We start from the raw sequence: 20,725 nt of genomic DNA, 5'->3' as shown, positions 1-20,725 counted from the left end.
TGAACAATGCCAACTTCTTTCCCTTTAGCACTACCTCCATGATGGGGTCACCTAGAGCATGAGGAAAGTGAGGGACAGTGAAAACACAGAAGGAGTAATAGATTGCAGGGTTGGCAGGGTGGAAGGATATTGGACTCAGGGGAAAAGATAGGAGGTGGTATAGCTGAAGAATGGCAATAATGGATTATTGACAAACTCTAGGGTAAAATCAGGGGAGTCAGTGGCTGAGGAGGGTGGAGGACGAGACCATTGGGCAGCAGTTCAAAGAACAGGGACCGTGGGAAGAATCATCTATGTGGCTATCGAAATCACTAAGAATTAGAACCTAACGCTTCCTTGGAGCTTACATCCAGGAGCTTACTTTTTAGCCCTCCAACAATTTCAGTCTGAAAACCACTTCAGTGAAGAAAAAGACCCTCCTAGGAAATCTTGAATCAAAGCAAGATCTCCAAAAACACTTTCCAATTGGAAGGGTGGGCAGCCTTTCTGAAATACTCATAGCCTGGTTTTTATTGAAGGTGAAATACTGCCCATTTTAAAAAGAGGCTGGTCCATGGGCCATCTGACAGGCACTCATTAATAACTCTCTCGGTCTATAGTCTATGAACCTCTGATTTCACCTGTGCTGGGGGCCTGTATGTCCTCTCTTTGGAATTGATCATTTAATGAGCACTAACAAGATGTGTTGACATTTCAAGGGGGTGTCATATATGAAATAAATTGAGCCAGAGTTTGTAGGGCTGAGACATGAGCCAACTTAGCAAGTTTAAATACAAAAGAGAAATCCCCTCTATCTCACACATCTTGCCTGACTACCTCCTGCAGGAATCTTGTGTAGATTCACACCCAAGCCTCCATTTGGGACAACAGGGCTTGGCTAGCAAGTCCAAGTTAGGGATGGGCTAAGAAAGAAGGTCCCAAACTTAACTCAGAAAAGTGGGACTAACAAGAAAACCTGAGGGGTGGGTGGAGGTGGTAGAGGGTACAGAGGGGATAAATGGTGATGGGAAAAAACAACCCCCACTTCTTTGAAATGAAGAAACATGAAAAATAAAAGAAAAACTGGCCAGCCGAAACCGGTTTGGCTCAGTGGATAGAGCTTCGGCCTGCGGACTGAAGGGTCCCGGGTTCGATTCCGGTCAAGGGCATGTACCTGGGTTGCGGGCACATCCCCAGTGGGAGTGTGCAGGAGGCAGCTGATCGATGTTTCTCTCTCATCGATGTTTCTAACTCTCTCTCTCTCTCCCTTCCTCTCTGTAAAAACTCAATAAAATATATATTTAAAAAAAATTTAAAGAAAAAAAAAAGAAGAAAAACTGGCCAAAGGGGAAAGAGAGAGGCCCTTGGCTAGAATTCATACCTGGCCCCTTATACTAGTCTAAGCAGAGAAGAAAACACATTTTTTTTTTTTTTTTTGTACATGGCCTTACTTTCAAGTTTTAAATTAGGTAAATAGAAGCTTGGTGAGGCATTTCTCAGAGGTACATTTCTTCTCTTGTTCTCCAGCTTCTCTCCCAAGTCTCTCCTGTTTCCTTTTCTTACCACCTCTCCTTATCTCTGTCTTTTCTGACTTCCTCCCCCCACCTTCCTCTTCACCGCCATCTTGTTCTCTTCCACTTCTCCTCTGATCCTGCTCCCCTTTCCTCCCTTTTCTCTCTCTCTCGGTGGTCCTGGCCCTTCCGAGAGCATGTCTTCTTGCGCCTGCCTGGTGGTGGAAAGGAGGCGAGGCGGTCACAAAGTTACGTGCTGGATAATGCTTTTCATCTGGAAGCCAAGCTCCCAAATGGGTCTCCAAGGAAAGGCTATGCTATCCGCGTGAGGTGAGGCTAGTTTTTCCTTGGCTGCAGCTTTCTCCTTCTCTCCATCCAGACAGAGTCCCTCAGGAAGTTGAATGCTGCAGAGCGGTGTTGGCGAGGGCCGCTTTGATTCTCCCCAGTGTGAAAGGGTGGCTCAAATAGAATTTCCTGTTAATTTAAGAGAGAACAAATTCAATAAGATATAGCTTGCCTAAGTAGCTCTTCTGTGGGCACACAGATATTTGTGTTAATTTTTTAAATTGTCAACTATTAATAACAGGTATCTTATAAGAGTTAGTGGTTTATTAATAATATTTGACTTTAGAAAACAGAAACCACTCTACCTATCTCCGGTTACACCAGTGGTTCCCAACATGGGGCACGTGACCCACTGTGGGCAATTTGATTTTTAAGGGGGGCGATTTGAGAATGAGTTATTAATAGTGAATTTTTTGCATTTCTTATGGTTCTAGGGGCCTCATATACAGTATATAAATATATATATTGTGACATATTTATGCATTTTAGTTCTCTATTATATGTTTTGAAACTTTATTTGCTATTTTTTCATATCACTTTATATTTTTACTATTTTTAAAACAATTTCTTAGTGATTTCTTCCTCAGTACTTCAACTGTCCTTTCATTCTTTTATTTTTCTCTTTCATGGATGCTATGTTCTTTGGAAGCTTGTTTAGACCAAGTTAATGGCCTTTTAGGGAAAAAATGGCCCTGTGGGTTGCTTAGTGTAAAAAAAAAACCAAGTTAATGGCCTTTTAGGCTTCCTCCACATGAATAGGAGTTCACTTTTTGAATAATAAGAATTATATGTCACGGGCGGGGGTGAGGGGGCATCAGGATGTTAGAGATGCTTAGATGGGGCCTAGCCCAAAACAGGTTGGGAACCACTGGGTTAGACAGAGGCACATGGGGAGTAGTTAATGAATGTGTGTTAAATGAACACATGGGTGGATGGATGAGCCTTGGAGCATGGAGAGATAAGGGCTGGGCCCAGGGAAGTTGCCCCTACTCCCCACCCCTCCTCACTTTCTGCAGCAGACGGTTGGGGCTCCCCAAGAGCTCAGAAAAGGAAAAGGGTCCTCACCTCCTCAAAGGCAGAGCCCACGGAACTGCGGAGGCAGCCCTCATGTCTCCACCCACAGAGAGAAAGCAGCTCTAGCGACAACAGTGCCATCCCAGTCTCTATCCCCTCAGAGCCACTTTGTAGGAACTCACAAAGGCCTCTGGGGGCTCCGGAGGTGCCGCACTCAGCGTTTCACTCAGCCCAGTTGGAGGTAGAGAAGACCAGGGCAGGGGAAAACGGCTGAAGTGCTGCGGCTGGCACCCCCATCTCCCACCCCACAGCCTCCAGGCAGTACCCTGGGGACCCAGGATCTGAACCCCTGCCTGAGGTCAAACTCCAGGTCCGTCCCGAGGCAGCCAGATGAATCCCATGACCGTACCTATGAATAGAGTCAGCTGTGGCCTCGTGGAGGCTGCCAACGTGCTGAGGAGTGAGAGGGGCTGCGGCCCAGAGGGGTTCTCCCTTTCCCACTCTCCATAGGTGAAGGAATCCCTCCAACTGAGGTCGCGGGTGCACGGAATGCTGTCTTCACTGGAATTATCTTTCTCTGGGTCAAAAAGAGGAGGCATTTGTGTGCACTTTAATTCACAGAGCAGGCTCACAGAGGATGGCCACCATCTGCGGGGTGTTTATTACGGGTCAGGTACTATTCCAAACAATTATGTGTGCTCATACTCATTTAATCCTCACAGAGAGCCCGAGAGCTCAGCACTGCCGTATGAGGACTCGGGGGCCCAGCAAGGTTAAGGTACTTACCCAGGGTCACATGATGAGGCAGAGCCAGGATTCAAAGCCAGCCCGCCTGGCTCCGGAGCCCATGATTTTAGCACTATACCGTGGGAACAAGGCAATGCCAGCGAAAGGGAGGAACCAATGTGGCTGGAGAGGTTAACTGCGTGAACTTGCCCAGGAGATTCAGCTAGCTGCACTAGCAATGGGCTTGAACCCAGGTGGCCTTAAGCCAGATCCTGCTCTCGGTCCACTTGGCCTCAGCTCCTCCAAGGATGGCTCACAGCCCAGCAGCTTTGGCATCGCCAGGGATCGTGTTAGAAACGCAGAGTTTCAAGGGAACACTTTGTAACCTCTGTATGAATGTCTCTATCTGCTGTGCTATGCACCTGAAACTAATACAAATTGGTGTTGAATGCAAAATGTAATCGAAAATTTTTTTAAAAAATGAAGAAATGCACAGTTTCAGGTTCACCCAGAGCCACTGGATCAGATTCTGCATTTTAACAAGACCCCAGTCTGCACATTCAGGTCTGGGAAGCACTTCAACAGGTCACACCACCTGCTGATGGAGAGTTGAAAGGCTTAGCCACCCAGGCAAGCTTCGGGATACTGGTTTTTCATAATGTAGCTCTCTCTCTCTCTCTCTCCAAAAGTTCCAAGAGGCTGGAGTGTGACTCTCCTTCTGACTGAGAGGGTACACTGCTTGGTCCAAAGAAAAAACGAGTTTCTTCAGCTCCAAGGAAAGAGAAGGGTCCCGAGGGCTCCCCAGGACGACTATTTGAAATCAGCACAGGGACATCGCGGGAGTGGCGGTTCCTGTGACACCAGATAGCCTATGACTCTGAAATTCCAGCTGTTCTCTGAAGTCCTAGAATGTAAATATTGTCTATTTCTGTTTTCCTCAGCCTTAACCTCAAAGGGTATGGTGTGTGTGTGCACGGGCGCATGTGTGATTGGATGTATGTGCAAAAGCAGAAAGGAATCACCGTTCTATTATCAGTTACATAACGTGAGGAGGCACTCACAGATTTGAAGAAAATGTGGGCCAGCATCAGCTCCGCTCACATTTAGCACGGGGGCTGGGGCCTGGCAGCCTCCAGGCTGGATTTGGCCTGTAGATATGTTTGTGTGCCCACTTAGTGTTGGCTTATACTGTGCTTTAATTTTTTTATGGGCGGGGAATATGTCACATAAAAATCCAGATTTTTGGCTTCTCTTGAAAAAACCAGAGTATCTAGCAGCACCAGGCCTGTGTTCTAGCATGGAAACAATTAATTGAAGCCTTAATTAAAACCTCCACTTTCTCATTGCCACTGTCCCTGACACTCCCTATTGTCTCCTCGATGCTGAAACCAAGTGTCAGCCCAGCTGCTGTTTTACTTATGATAGAGTTGAGAGAAAAGTCAACCATTCCTTAGATCCATGACATGTAGCCTCTTTACCCATGTATACCATCTGCAGACAGTTGTGTGTGTAATCCCTGGCCTGAATGAAAGTTGGCAGAGCGCCCCTGGGATCTACATACTCCTCTAAATTTCTAAATATAACATGAAATTCTGGCTGCTTCCTGAGCCAATTTGGAGGAATAATTTATTAATGGTGTGGTGCATGGATATTTACTGAGCTATTGTGTTCCCAGTCTGGTGCTTGCCACTGTGGATAATTCAGGGGCGTGGAAGAAATTGTAGTGTTAGTTGAAGAAACAAGATTGAAACCTATGAAACAATTAGGGAATCATGTAACAAAGGTTATGACCAAGGAAAGTTTTGTCTGGGCAGAAAGGTGTTGTGAGATGTACCTGGAAGGAAAGGTAGGATTTAGAATGCAGCATCAGGGGGAGGGGGCAGAGGGAGGATGTCTAAGGCATGGACAAGGACAGCCCACGTGTGGCTAGAGTAGAAGATTTGGGCTGGAGAAGGAGATGAGGCAGAGGGCACCTAATTGAGAAGGAGAAAGTGACCAGTGAGATGGGTAAGAGAGGGGAAGTTAATGTAGAGTCATGCATGCCAAAATGAGTGGATTTGCCCAGCTGGCATGGCTCTGGTTGAGCATCAACCTATGAACCAGGAAGTCACAGTTCGATTCCCAGTCAGGGCACATGTCCAGGTTGTGGGCTCAAGAGTGTGCAGGAGGCAGCTGATCAATGATTCTCTCTCATCATTGATGTTTCTTTTTAAAAAAAATATATTTTTATTGATTCAAAGAGGAAGGGAGAGAGAGAGAGAGAAACATCAATGGTGAGAGAATCACTGATCGGCTGCCTCCTGCATGCCCCCTATTGGAATCGAGCCCACAACCAGGCATATGCCCCTGACTGGAATCGAACCCGGGACTCTTGAGTCTGCAGGCTGATGCTTTATCCACTGAGCCAAACCAGCTAGGGCTCATCACTGATGTTTCTATATCTTTCTCCCTCTCCCTTCCTCTCTGAAATCAATATATATATATATATGTGTGTGTGTGTTTTTTTAAATGAGTGGATTTGGGGTAAACCAGAACCTGGAGATAAACAGGGAATCAGCTGCTGTTCCAGTCACACGGACTCTGTCTCTTCCCAGAATGCCCTGGCTCTAATGCTTTGGCCAGCCTACTTGTCCTCATCCTCTGTGACTTGGCTCAGACCCCAGGCCTCTGGGACAGCTTCCTGGGAGGAGCGAGGCACCCTGCCTTTGTGCCGCTGTGGCACCCCGGGCGTGAGCGCTGAGTGCTGCCTGGAAGAAGAGGTTTTGTAATCTGGGGATTTACCCATCTGACCCCACCAAATGATAAACCGCTAGGAGCGGCTACTGTGTCTTTCTTCACTGGGACTCCAAAGCCTACAACAGTGTTTGGCACTTACCAAGTACTCAGTAGCATGTTTCTGAATGAGCGAATGAATGAATGAACTAGAGGATTGCTGTAGTAGTTCAGGCAAGAGGTCATAGGTGGACGAGGGGAGGATCTGTCGGTATAGGAAACATTTCAAAGAAAGAAACTGGGAGGATTTGGTGCCAAGTTGACTAGGGTGGCCAAAGAGTCAGGAACTCAAGGTAAGGTATGAAAGGACATCCTGACAGCTAGAAACTCTGGGACGGGGAGCGAGAGACAATTCCATTCCTGCATCTGCAGAGCAAAAGGTTCTCTGAGACACGGTGCCCTGTACCCCCTGTTTACCTGAGTTGTCCTTTTTGGTCTTGGTCTTTTTGCTTCTCCTGGAACTCCAGCCATTTCAGGATCAAGGAAATGAAGGGCAAAGGGGGAAAAAATAGAGATGAAATTCTCATTTTAAATCTTGTTTCTCGTTATATTTTTTCCTGATTCTAAAACTTTAGAGGCAGATATAAGCTGTGGCTCTATTGGGTGAGCGAGACACATATTAAAATACCAGAAGGAAACTAGGGAAGGGGAGGTGGGGAGGGGTGGGGTGGGGTGGCAGGGAGCAGACCCCGGCTGCTGACTTGGCAGAGGAGGAGTGGGTGTAGCTCCATCTGCTGAGTCCTGTGTCTCAGCCATTTATTTCAATTGCTGTAACCTGCATACTGTTGCCAACACACAAAAGCAGATACAATTGCAACCAGACTAGAGAGTCTGCCTGAGTGAGGAGAAAAGTCATCCCTCAGGGCTTCATTCTGGGGAATTAAGGAGAAGAAACGAAATGACCGTACAAAGCCATTATCGAGATAACAGCAGAGCAAGAATGAACTTCTCCCTGCTTCTCACATCCCGTAGATCCGTTTTTACATGACAGCCCAGACTGGGTTGCCATAGCTCCCTGGCTGGTCCCTCTACACCTATTCTCCCTCTCTTCATATCAAATGTCACTGCAACAGCCAGCGTGACCTTTTCAACATGTAAATTGGATCATGTTACCTCCCAGTTAAAAATGGCGCTAAGGCTCTCATTACACTCAGAGTCTCAGTTCATTTGCATGGCTTCCCGGGTCCTGCCTGGTTTGGCCCCTGCCCACTTTTACTAACGTCCTTCGATTGCCACTCCTCTCCCCACACTGGGCTTCCTCCCCTTTCTCTAAACTCATCGCGCTTCTTCCTCAGGATGAAGTGTCAGTCTTACACTCATTTGTGCCTTTAACTTGTACCACCTTTTCCGCCCTTTATCTGGCTAGTGCCCAAATAACGGTTTTAATCTCCTCTGGCCTTCTGGAAATATTCAAAGCTCTCTGTGCTAGAGATTGCCAATGGGCCCCCAGGATTTCTTCTGCCCTTCTCCCTTGGGGGCAAGCATCTACTTCTGTATGGGGCACGTACAGAATAGAGAAGGCATTTCCCAGCTTCCGTTGCAGCTGAGTGTGGTCATGTGACTGAATTGTGGCCTATGAATATAAACAGAAGCCGTCCTTCAAATAGTAATTTTAAAAATTTAAATTTTTAACATTTTGAGACAAAAAGTTACATCAACATATCTTGTTCTATTAGAGTCCAGCACTCCCCAGCTCAGCAGTATGACATTCAGAAATTTTTTAAAAAAATTTTAAATTTATTTAGGTGACACTTGATCCAGAAATTTCTTAAATTATAGGTTTCTATATGATATGCAGAGTGGCGACCCAGTAGAAATTCTTTAACAGTGGGCAACTAACAATTTTTCTTGTGTTAATATTTTTCTACTTCTAGCCCAAGGCAGCCTTAATAATACAAGTTAATATTTATTGAGAGTTTATTTAAATCTGCCTCTAAATCTGCTGAGGAGTGTGTCAAGCACTTCGTGCTTTGGGGCTCACTTAATCCTGACAATATCTGGATGCGGTTGGAACTATCATCATTTCCATCGTGCAGATCTGAAAACTGGCCCCGGAGAATTAAGCAATGTGCCCACGGTCTCACAGGCAGAGCAGAGACTTGGGCCCAGCTCTGTGTGAGCTCTGACCCACTCTGAGAGATTTATCCTCTCAGGCTCTGTTGGTTTTCAGTTTACTAACGGCACTCTCAAAGAAAACTTTCTTTTTGTTGTTCTGTGTCTGAACTGCTGGTCCCTGTTGTGACAAAAATCTCTTCTTTGATAACTTTGTTTTTCTCTTCTGGTGATCATTACAATTTATTTCTGTCCTCCTTTTTTAAACAACAACAACACAACAACCCACAAATCAAGTTCACTAGCGCCCTAGATCCCACTTAATCTTTGCTCTCTGGTTGTAGTGCCCAGTGGAGTAAGTAGTTTCAACTCCTGTCTCTCTCATACCAACCAGTCTTAAGACTCAAACCTTAAGTCATCTACACATACATGGACATTTCCTCAGGCATGGAAAAAAATAGGCCTGCACAATGGAGCTTTCCAGAACAGGCTATACACTGAGAAAACGACCATAGAAGATTCACAAAGTCCAATCAGAGGCCAGGTGAGTAGGTCAAGGAACTCACGGAGCAGACAGTATTTTAAACAATGTTTTGTTTATTTCTCTGTAGGGACTAGGAATTGGATGAGAAATTAGGTTTTACTTGTTTACCGGTGTTACTAACTTATTCTTATTATTGGAGAGTTACTTTTATTTTCTTTTTTAATCCTCACCTGGGGATATGTTTATTGATTTTTAGAGAGAGGGGAAGGAGGGGAGAGAGAGAGAGAGAGAGAGAGAGAGAGAGAGAGAGAGAGAGAAGAAAGAGAAATATCCATCAGTTGCCTCTTGTATACACCCTGACCAGGGACCAAACCTGCAACCTTTTGGTGTGCTATGTGACACTCCAACCAACTGAACTACCTGGCCAGGGCACTTTTCATTTTTTATAAGATTCCTCCTCTGGAGTCAAGACTACTCTGCTTGCCACGTGGAGGAAGAGAATATGGCCAAGAGAACTGGGAAAACGTTGCCCTGAGTCAGGGATAACGCTGGGTCCTGAGTGGCAGTGTTTCATGCCCCTCCCTGTGCTCATTAACCAAGTTACTTTGTTTTTGGATTTCACAGCCCAGGCCATCTGGGCTGCAGGAAGGGATGTCAGACTGGCCTGATTTAAGTCATGTACCTGAACCGGTTGTGCTGGTGCAAGTCAGCAAAAATCAGAGAGAGGGCCTCACTCTCCCCCTTGGCCATCAACTGCAGGAGGCTCTCGCTGGGCTGGGAGGCTTGAGGTTTCTTCTGTACTAACTGGATGGGAGGGGGGGGGGGGAAAACAAAACCAGATGGTTAAGACCCTAGGGCGTGGTCGGCAAACTGCAGCTCGCGAGCCACATGCGGCTTTTTGGCCCCTTGAGTGTGGCTCTTCCTAAGCCTCAGGAGTACCCTAATTAAGTTAACAACAATGTACCTACCTATAAAGTTTAAGTTTAAAAAATTTGGCTCTCAAAAGAAATTTCAATCGTTGTACTGTTGATATTTGGCTCTGTTGACTAATGAGTTTGCCGACCACTGCCCTAGAGTCTCTGTATTTTCCTAATATCATGATCCAAACCCTAAAGTGTTAGAACTCAAACTGTTCCATTGGGTGGCCATGCCAGGGGTTCAGAGAGGCAATTCTGAGGCCATATCTGCTTATACGCCCTGGATTGTTATAACTATCCTTTGGTGCCCAAAGGATAACATTGTCATTGAATACTTTAGACATAATTTAGTACATAACCTATTCTCATTGATATACCTTAATGTTATCAATAGCCTATTCAGATGCTATTGGTTTTATATTTAAATGTAGGGGAATAAAATATTTATTGTAGGAATTTAATGAATGTTTTAAAAATTGACTTCTCTAAGAAAAGTCGGATATTGAGCTGCTTTTTACACCTGACGTAAATTGCCTTCTTTCCTGTTGCCTGCGATACCCCGAAGGTGTTCTAGAAGTACAAGCTGCTCATAGTCATCCATTCATTCTTTACTGAGTGCCAACTATGTGCCAGGCACTGGGGATAGAGTTGTGAAGAAGACAGATAAAAACCCCTGCATTCATGGGGTTCCTGTTGTAGCTCAAGTCAGTCTTACATCACACTCTAAGCCCTGGGGCAGAAAGGCCCTCGTGGCTTCACTGGTGAATTTTATTAAATACTTAAAGGAGTAATAGTACCAAGTCTTCATAAGCTCTGAAAATATAGGAGGAGGAAATACTTCCCAACTCATTCAGTGAGGCTAGTATTATCCTAATACCAAAGCCAGGATATCACAAGAAAACTACAGACCAATATTTCTAACGAACATAGATGCAAACTCCTTAACTAAATGCTAGCAAACCGAATCATGGAACATATAGAAGGGAGTATACATACACACCACGACTAAGTGAAATTTACTGCAGGAACACAAAGTTGATTTAATACTTAAAAATCACTGAATATAATACACTATTCTAATAGAATAAAGGGAAAACCACATGACCATCTCAATAGATGCAGAAAAAGACATTTGAAAAAATTTAATACCCATTTATGATAAAAACTCTCAATAAACAAGGAATAAAAGGGAATTCCCTCAACCTGATAAAGGACATCTACAAAGATCCCACAGCTAGCATCATACTTAATGAAAGACTGAATGTTTCCCCCCTAGGATTGGGCATAAGCATGTCTGCGTTTGCCATTTCTACTAAACAATGTACTGAAAGTTTTAGCTAAGGCAATAAGCAATAAATGAACAAATGTGAATGAATTGGAAATGAAGTAAAATTGTCTTTTATTTGCAGATGGCATATATATATATATATAGAAAATCACAAGGAACCACAAAAATACTATGTTTGATAACAAGATTAATATAAAAAATCAATTTCATATACTATCAATGAATGATGCAAACATAAAATTAATAAAACACAATTCCATTTAAAATAGTAGCCACAAAATAAAAAGATAGGAATAAATTTAACAAAAGAAGTGCAGAACTTGTATACTAAAAGCTAAAAAAACATTGCTAAGAGAAATGAAAGAAGATTGAAATAAATGGAAAGACATTCCATCCTATATAATAAAAGCCTAATATGCAAATCGACCGAACAGCAGAATGACCAGTGGAACAACTGGTCGCTATGATGCACGCTGATCACCAGGGGGCAGATGCTCAATGTAGGAGCTGCCCCCAGCCCACAGGCCCCAGGCCAGCCAAGGCGGGTGCCAGTGGGGGCCCCCCAATCGCCCTGCTGGTCACCCCACAGATTGGCCCTGATTGCTGGTCAGGCCTAGGGACCCTACGCATGCACAAATTTCGTGCACTGGCCCTCCAGTATTCATATATTTGAAGACTCAGTATTGTCAAGATGGCAATTCTCTTCTAATTGATGTATAAAGTCAACATGTCCTTGTCAAAACCCCAGCAATCTATTTTGTAGAAATTGATAGGCTAATCCTAAAATTTATATGGAAATACAAAGGATTTAGAATAGCCAAAATAATTTGAAAAAGAACAAAATTGGAAGACTTACAACAGCCAATTTTAAAACTTACTATAAAGCTACATTAATCAAGACATTGTGGTATTGACACAAGACTAGGTATACAGATTAATTAAACAGGATTGAGAATCCAGAAATAAATCCTTACATTTACTTTTAATTGATTTTTGACAAAAGTGCAAGATAATTTAATGGAGGAAAGGATAATTTTTTCAACAAATGCTGCTGGGTAAATTGTACATCCACATGTGAAAACACAAATACTTAGACCCTTTCCCACACCATACACAAATAGTAATGCATAAGGGATCATAGACTTAACTGTAAGAGCTAAATCTATAAACTTCTAGAAGAAAACATAGGATAAAATACTTGTGACTTGGGTTGAAAAAAAAAGTCTTAGCTACAACACCAAAAGCCTGATCTATAAAAGAAAAAAATTGATAAATTGCACTTCATTAAAATTAAAAACTTTTATGTGCTGGGGGTGGGAATGGTTGGGGAGAGGTCAATGGGGGAGGGGGGAAAGGAGACACATGTAATACTGTAAACAATAAAGAATTAAAAAAAACTTTTGCTCCACAAAGGCCACCATTAAGAAAATAAAAAGATGCCCTAGTCAGTTTGCTCAGTGGCTAGAACATTGGCCTGTGGACTGAAGGGTCCCGGGTTCGATTCCAGTCAAGGGCACGTACCTCGGCTGTAGGCTCCTCCCCAGCCCAGGCCCTGGTCAGGGCGCGTGCAGGAGGCAACCAACAGATGTGTTTTTCTCACATCATTATTTCTCTCTTTCTTTCCCTATCTCTTCCACTCTCTCTAAAATCAATGGAAAAATATCTTGAGTGAGGATTTTTTTTTAAAAAAAAAGTAAAATAAAAAGACAATTCACACACTGGGAGAAAATATTTGCAAATCGTATATCTAATAAAGGACTTATATTCAGAATATACAAAAAATTATAGCAATTCAAGAAGACAAAACTCAATTTAAAAATGGGTTTTTCAACAAAAGACTTGAATAAACATTTCACCAAAGAAGACTCGAGCTCCTCCTCCGCCATCGCGGTGTGCTCAGTTGATTCTCCTTCACCATGTCTTCTCACAAGACTGTCAGGATCGAGAGGTTCCTGGCCAAGAAACAAGCAGAATCAGCCCATTTCCCAAGGGGTTCGGATGAAAACTGGTAATAAAATCAGGTGCAACTCCAAGAGGAGACACTGGAGAGAAACCAAACTGGGTCTATAAGGACTCGCACATGAGAGATGGCTCCCATATTTATGTGGCATCCAGGTTACCTGCGCCTTTAAATGACTGAAAAGACCACTACTGTCTGGACAGTTGGACATTTTAATTGGGAAATTATTGGAACAATGATATTTCTCTGTTGATTTTTTTCTTCAGTAGTAGGTTGGTGCAGTAATAAATGAGACTTTAAAAAAAGACTTGAGTAGACATTTCACCAAAGAAGATATATATGTAACTAATAAACCCATGAAAAATTACTCAACATCATTAAGCCATTGAGGAAATCAAAGGTGAAACCATTACATATCCGTAGAATGGCTTTAACAAAAAAGACAGACAAAATACTATAGTGTTGGTGAGAATGTGGAGAAACTGAAACCCTCATGCATTGCTGGTAGGAATATAAAATGGTTCAGCCACTCTGGAAAACAGTTTGCCAATTACTTTAAAATTTAAAGGTAAAGTTAACATATGATCCAGAAATTTCATCCCTTGGAGTCGACCCATAACAAATGAAAACTGTGTCTATAGAGAAACTTGTATATAAGTGTTCATAGTAGCATTATTCATAACAGCCTCAAACTGGAAACAATCCAAACGTCCATCAATGAGTGAATGGATAAACAAAATGGCAAATCTATACAATGGAATACCATTCAGCAATTGAAAAGAATGAATTAGTTCTGGCTGGTGTGGCTCTCAGCTGGTTGGAGTGTCGTCTTGTACAACAAAAAGTGGTGGGTTTGATTCCCGGCTGAGATAGCATGCAACAAATATGCAACAAATTGATGTCTCTCACATCGATGCTCTATCTCTCTCTCTCTCTTTCTTTCTCTTTCTTCCTCCCCTTTCCTTCTTCCCTTCCTCTCTCAAAGATCAATTTTTTTAAAAAAGGAATGAATTATGATCATCTATGACTCTGATATGGATGAACCTGAAAAAACTATGCTGAGTGAAAGAAGCCAGACACAAAAGACTGTTGTAGGATTTTGTTTATATGAAATGTCTAACAAATATGAATTTATAGAAACTGAAAACAGATCAATGGCTGCCTGGGGCAGGAAATAGGAACAGAGAGCGACTTTAAATGGGCACAAGGGAATTTTTTATGGTGATGGAAATGTTCTAAAACTGGGTTGTGGTGATGGGTGCACAATCCTATACATTTATTGGAAGTGTTGAACTGTACACTTACAATGGGTGAATCTTACAGGTGGTTGTACACTATACAATTAAAGGCGGGGATTGCCTTCACAGGGTGCTTACTCACATGCCAGCTCACCTCAGCTCTACCCCTCAGCTCTGGCCTTGGCTGGAGGTGGCAATAGTGCCCACTGACCTTAGAGTCTCCTGAGACGCTGCAGCTGCTCTTGGGCACCAGACAGTGAGTGATAAGAATCCTAGGGTCTTTAGTGGTGATGGACAGGCCCTTCTGCAGAATCTGAACTAGTCGGATCCAGAAGTGGAAGACAGTCTCAGGATGGTCAGAGTGGAGTCTTAGATAGTAGATCTTCTCTGTGACCGTCCTCAACCGCAGGATGCGTTGGAGCTGGTCACAGACTTGGAGCTCCACAAACTTCAATGGGAGAATCCTGAAGGCATGAAGGAAGACACACATTGACAACCTCATTGCTTCTGATCCAACTCTGTTTTCATTAAAATGAGGAGTGTCACGGGGCCAGTGTAGCTCAGTGGTTGAGCATCAACCGATAAACCAGGAGGTCACAGTTTGATTACTGGTTGGGGCACGTGCCTGGTTTGTGGACTTGATTCCCAATGGGGAGGGGGCATGAAAGAGGCAGCCGATCAATGATTCTCTCTCATCATTAATGTTTCCACCTCTCTCTCCTTCTCTCTTCCTCTCTGAAATAAACAAACAATACATTTTTTAAAAAATGACGAGTATCTCCTTTAGGACTCAGGCTTTTGGGGGTGGGAATAGGGCTCAAACTTTGGGGAGGTCATGTTCACCTGGAGAGCTTGTTTAAAATGCAGACATCTGAAGATACCCCTCAGATTCAGTAGGTCTGGGGTGTGCCCTTGAAACTACATTTTAACCTCCACCCATCCTGCCATGATTTTCATGCTGGTGCCCCAGGATCCTGCTTGAGACAGACAGCCCAGGAGTAGCTGGGGTCACAGGGTTTTCCATTTCCTTCTTGATGGCACCAAGGGAGCTACTCTCCTCTGCCACAAAGTTGGCCTCACTGTCCAGTCATTGACCCTATTGCCTCAATCACTCTTCCCAAAGGTGCTAAGGTTCAGGGAGCTGGCTTCGGGTTGAATATTGGTCAGCTGGGGCTGGGCTGTGCTTGCTGTTGGTATTCCAAAACATAATGGAGATGTTTATCACTCAGGCAACATGGAGAAATGAAGTTTATCTGGATTTCTGAGAATATCTAGAGATTCTTTTTTTTTTGTTGCTGTTAATCCTCACTTGAGGATATTTTTTCTTTGATTTTTAGAGAGAGAGAGAGAGAGAGAGGGAAAGACAGAGAGAAATATCGATGTGAGAGAAACACATTGATTGGTTACCTCCTGCATGCACCCCAACCAGGGCCCAGGCTGGGAAGGAGCCTGCAACCAAGGTACATGCCCTTGACTGGAATCAAACTCAGGACCCTTTGGTCCACAGGCCGATGCTCCATCCACTGAGCCAAACTGGCTAGGGCTAGAGATTCTTGAATATCCTACAGATTACTTGAAGAGGCTCAAACATTAAAAAGAGCTGTTTCTGCCCAGCCGGTGTGGCTCAGTGGCTGAGCATCGACCCATGAACCGGGAGGTCACGATTCGATTCTTGCTCAGGGCACATGCCTGGTTGCTGGCTCGATCCCCAGTGTGGGGCCTGCAGGAGGCAGCTGATCAATAATCCTCTCTTATTGTTGTTGTTCCTCCCTCTCCCTTCCTCTCTCTGAAATCAATAAAAATATGTATTTTCAAAAGGGCTGTTTCATCCTAGACAAGCATGATGTGAGTATATATTACAGTTCTCATGACACTTAGCTCCACTCATTTTACTGGTAGGAAAACTAAGATGCATCAAGTAACTATGACTCAGACAGTGTATGAGTCTCTTTAATTGCATGCCAAGGACTAGAACCTGCGGCTCCCAGCCTGTGCTCCATCTGCCGGGTCTCACTGCTTTCTTGCCCCTTGGCAGAGAGATTTCCTAAGAATTCAGTGGGGTGAGTGCAATGAGAAGGAAAGGGAGCATGTAGATTGGCCCCTCATTCCTGTCCACACAATGCCTCCCTTTATCCCATCTGATCAGGGTGCTTGTAGTGCGCCCACTGTCTTAGGTTACTGTTGCCTGAAAAATTAACGGCGCTGCTGCTGACCCCTCTGCTTCCTCCCACCTTGAGTTTAGTCTCAGAGCAGCCTTTGCTCTGGGTCCACCCCCTTCCCTCGCTTGTCCTTCATTCCCAAGGGTGTCGCTCACCTCTTCAGGATGATGTTTGGCGCTGGAGATGGTCCGTTCCACGTCTGGCTCTGCCCCCGGTGCCATTTGACACGGGCCATGAGGAGGATGTTGGGAAGGGGCAGGCAGGGCACGGAGGAGGTCACCCCGAGGGCCATGGTGTAGGAGGCTTTGTAGATGTTGATCCAGTTCCTGTCCTTTTTGACCTGCAAAGCAGCCCCATGGGCACAGCCTGAGATTTGGCAGAAGGAGCAACACATTTCAGCTGAGAGTTTCTCAACTTCGGCAATATTCGCATTGGGGGCAGGGTAATGCTTTGTTTGGGGGAGGGGCTGCCCTGTGGACACGGCAGGGTGTTTAGCAGCATCCTCGGCCTCCACTTACTAGATGCCAGTAGCACAGCCCCCCACCCCGCCCAAGTAGTGACAACCAAAAATGTCTCCAGACGCAGCCAAATGTCCCCTGGTTTTAGAAGGCAGATCATCGCTAGGGGAGAACCACTGTTTTAAACCTATATTGGAGAAACAACTGTAGTCGTATTGACACTACCTACTGTGTGCATCTGCCCACGAGAACTATCCCCCAGGAGTTCCCTGGCATGTGGCACATTTCTGTGGATCCTCCCTAGACTGTTCCCTGGCTTTTCTTTGAAAAACGTCCTTTGGCCCTTCTTTGAGGGGCCCTAGAGTCTCCTGCACCTTCCCTGCTCTGTAAGGTCCCTCGTAATTCCCAGGCGCTGAGAAGAGAGCCCAGGCCGGAAACAAAAGTGCCCTGAGTGCCCCCTGCACCGAGGCCTTTGCCACCTGTATGTGCATATAAGCCTCGTGCCGTTCAGCCCCTTTCACGTTAGAGGACCCTGGGATTCAGGGTTGCAGGTGGCTTGCACAGTGATGCCTCCTGGACTGCACTCTGAGCCCAGGTCTCTCTGGGGCCCAGCTTTTGTTCTCTCATCAATCAGCATTTCTGTTCCACACCCTCAAAGGGCATCTTGTTTCACTGCCTCTCTGATCGTCTGCTTTGGGTTTCCTGGGGGAGGAAATAAACTGGGGGATTCAGATACCAAATCCTCCAATCAGCGCAGAGAACGCCTGGCCTCTATCCCCGGGGGATGACAACTGAGGGCAGGAGAAGCCCTGTCTGGGGCTCTGCAAAGTCAGGGTCAAGTGGGGGTGGCCTTGTACTCCAGGCCCACTGACAGCTCCTTGCCCAGTGCTCGCTCCACTCCAGTGCCAGGGACAGACTCTCCTGGCCAGCTCTTGGGAACAGGTTTAGGAGGATCGAGGAGTGCCCGCTGAGTGACTCCGGAGTACCTGGACAAAGTTGCTTTCAAACACCACGGAGTCAGGGAACAGGTTGAATTCTGGAGAGTGAACCATCTGGCAGAGCAGTCCCTCCTCCACACCCAGGCCCACTCCGGGGGTTGGTTCTCCATCCACAGGCAAGAGGCCCCTGAATTCTTCCCAGGCATTCAGGGAAGAGAAAGTTGGATAGGATCTTGTGACTTTTACTGCTTTCGATTTCCACCAAGTCTTTCTAGGTGGAGCTGATGACAACATTTCCGCACATGCTCAGGGGCTTGCTGCACATTTGTCCTGGGACCTCTCTCTGTCCTTCTGGCCTTGGGCAGCAGGCCAGGGCCTGGGACCGCCAATCAGCTCACAATGATGAATGGATGACATCATGAAAAACCAGGGCAAGCCTGCAGGAAAGGGAAGTGCGGAGGGGCCGCCCTCTTCCTCCGGAGCTTTGCTGGCTGCTTATGCCCTGACATGCTCCAGCCCTTCTTGGAACCCAGGACCCCCAGAGCTTGCTGAGAAGGAAGTGAGCCAGGCAGGAGGGAGGGAGGTAGTGAGCTGAGAAGGAAGTGAGGAAGGCAGTGAGCTGAGAAGGAAGTGAGGAAGGCAGTGAGCTGAGAAGGAAGTGAGCCAAGTGGAAGTTGGGGAGCTCCTTCCACTGCTCAGAGGAAAATACCTTCCCTGCCTTTCAACCCTCCCTTACTCTTAATGCAACCCACCTGCCAAAGAGTTTTAAGAGCCGTTTCTGTAAAACCCAGCCTTCCCATGCTTTACATGTTGTGGGCCCCCACACGCCCTGGTGTATCTGCAGTAGCCTTTTCTGGTTATGAAGGGAGTTGTTGGTGCCTCTCTGTGCTCTGCTATGGCTGGCTAGGTCCCTTAGGAGGTCAAACTGAAGGAGCAGTAGAAGGCATTAGTTTCTTACCCACAGGCTGGCTTTGTGAGGGTGCCAGCTGGGAGGAATAGAACCCCGATGAGCAGCTCTGCGGGATCAACAAGCCATTCCCCCTCTCAGAGTGACAGTGATCCTCAGTCCTGGGCCAGAGGAAGAAAGAGCCCAAGTCCTGGGGTGGCTAGATCAGGGGCAAAGAACCAAGCTGACTGACCACTATTCAAGTCCATCTCAGGGAGAAACCGTACTCTAATTTGGACAAAATATCAGGATGTATTAAGTAATGGATTGATCATAGAGGTCAAATGTGATAAATTCAGAAAAGCAATTTGACAACCAATAGATGCGATGCACAAGCTTTAAGATTTATTTTGTATTTCATTATTAAGTCATCTGATTCTATCAGCCCCTCACTTGGTCATTTCTTTTTTTAAAATATGTTTTTATTGATTTCAGAGAGGAAGGGAGAGGAAGAGAGAGATAGAAACATCAATGACAAGAGAGAATCATTGATCGGCTGCCTCCTGCACACCCCCTTACTGGGGATTGAGCCCACAACCCAGGCATGTGCCCTTGACCAGAATCGAACCCAGGAGCCTTCAGTCCGCAGGCGACGCTTAGATTCACTGAGCCAAACGGGCTAGGGCCGTCATTTCTATTGTGCTCCTGCTCAAGCACCTGTACTAGCTCCCTGGTGGGTAAAGCAATTTCTGCACTCGTTCCTTATTTTCTTTTGTTAACCATGTGGGGAAATGAGGCAGAGACTATGTCCTGTGGTTTACATTTCCTTAGAAAGACACAGTCCAAAAAGTGTTGGCAATTAATACATTGATATGATGCTTTTCACAGTTAAAGCTTACCCACAACAGGAAAGCTTATTGGCGTAGATATGTGATTTAGATATATTTGGCCATTGAACATTCAAAAGTTCTCTTCCGTTGGGAAAATGTCTCTCTCCCTTTTCCATATAATCCTATCAAACCCACTTTGCAGTGTGTGGAGGAAGGCTTTATCTAGCACCAAGTCTAGAAAGCTAAGGTGAGGAGGTGGGCTCTTCACTCTAAACAAAATACTAAGCAGTGATAGAAATGTGCTTTAAGATGTCTACCCCTTCTACCTGCTCCACCAAACCTCAAAAACTAGCACACTGCATCCTTTAAAAAAACATTTGAAAAATACTTAATTGTACATCCTATTATCCATTGTCTCCATTCCTTTACTAATAGAATTTCTCACTGGGCACAATTTTTTAGAATAAAGGTGATTATTCCGGGTCTCCCTTCCAGCTAGGTAAGGCCATATGACTATGTTCTGGCAAAAGAGATGCAAGCTCCAGTGTTAGGTGCAGTTGATGTAAGGAATCATTGTAGGAAGGGGACATGCTCTTATTCACACCTTGCTTTTTCCTTTTGGCTGGAATACAAACTTGAGGGCTGGAGCTTGAGCAACCCTTTGGTCATGAAGCAGCATGCTAAGGAGGGTAGCAGAGCTCCAGTTCTTTGATGATCATAAAATTATGATACTAGTCTGAATAAGATAAATTAGGATTTTCTGTTATATTGAGCCAGACTTCAGCCCAGCTGATACAACTGAAGAGTAGATACTATCTACTCTTCTGGACCAATTTTACAGGAAATGATGGTACTATTTATCAATAATTCCAAGCAATGAAGAAATTATGGTTAATTTATGAGAAATTAGGACCTTAAGAATGACAGTGTTATAGCTCTGGAGAAAGTTGTATATTTTCCAATGACAGGAGAGACTCACTGCTTTCCTCCTCCTATGTATTCAGTAATGTTGATGCTACCACAATTCTTGCCTTTTGCACATTTTGGTGATGAGCACTTTGGTGACTATACATTGGTTTGAGGCTAAAGTCACTTTGGCCTTCTCAGGTATCATTTCAATTGCTCAGGAATGACCAGGATATCTATTTGTCAGTTGGGACTGGACCCA

General features: G+C 44.9%; 1 protein-coding gene across 1 annotated transcript; it reads right to left on the bottom strand.

The window, feature by feature from the left end:
• Positions 1 to 1,606: 1,606 nt before the first annotated feature.
• GARIN1B (golgi associated RAB2 interactor 1B) lies at positions 1,607 to 18,210 on the bottom strand. The gene is made up of 8 exons (XM_059711727.1): positions 17,890 to 18,210; positions 16,601 to 16,785; positions 14,498 to 14,750; positions 12,945 to 13,040; positions 9,566 to 9,687; positions 6,765 to 6,802; positions 3,259 to 3,426; positions 1,607 to 1,964 (listed from the first exon to the last, which is right to left on the bottom strand). The coding sequence occupies exons 1-8, from the start codon at positions 18,133 to 18,135 to the stop codon at positions 1,951 to 1,953; spliced, it is 1,122 nt and encodes a 373-aa protein (XP_059567710.1). The 5' UTR covers positions 18,136 to 18,210; the 3' UTR covers positions 1,607 to 1,950.
• Positions 18,211 to 20,725: the final 2,515 nt, after the last annotated feature.

This window comes from Myotis daubentonii, chromosome 10 (genome assembly GCF_963259705.1).
Source record: "Myotis daubentonii chromosome 10, mMyoDau2.1, whole genome shotgun sequence".
NCBI lineage: Eukaryota > Metazoa > Chordata > Mammalia > Chiroptera > Vespertilionidae > Myotis > Myotis daubentonii.
Note: the sequence above shows the minus strand (reverse complement) of the source record. Positions and strands in the feature narration are given on the sequence as shown.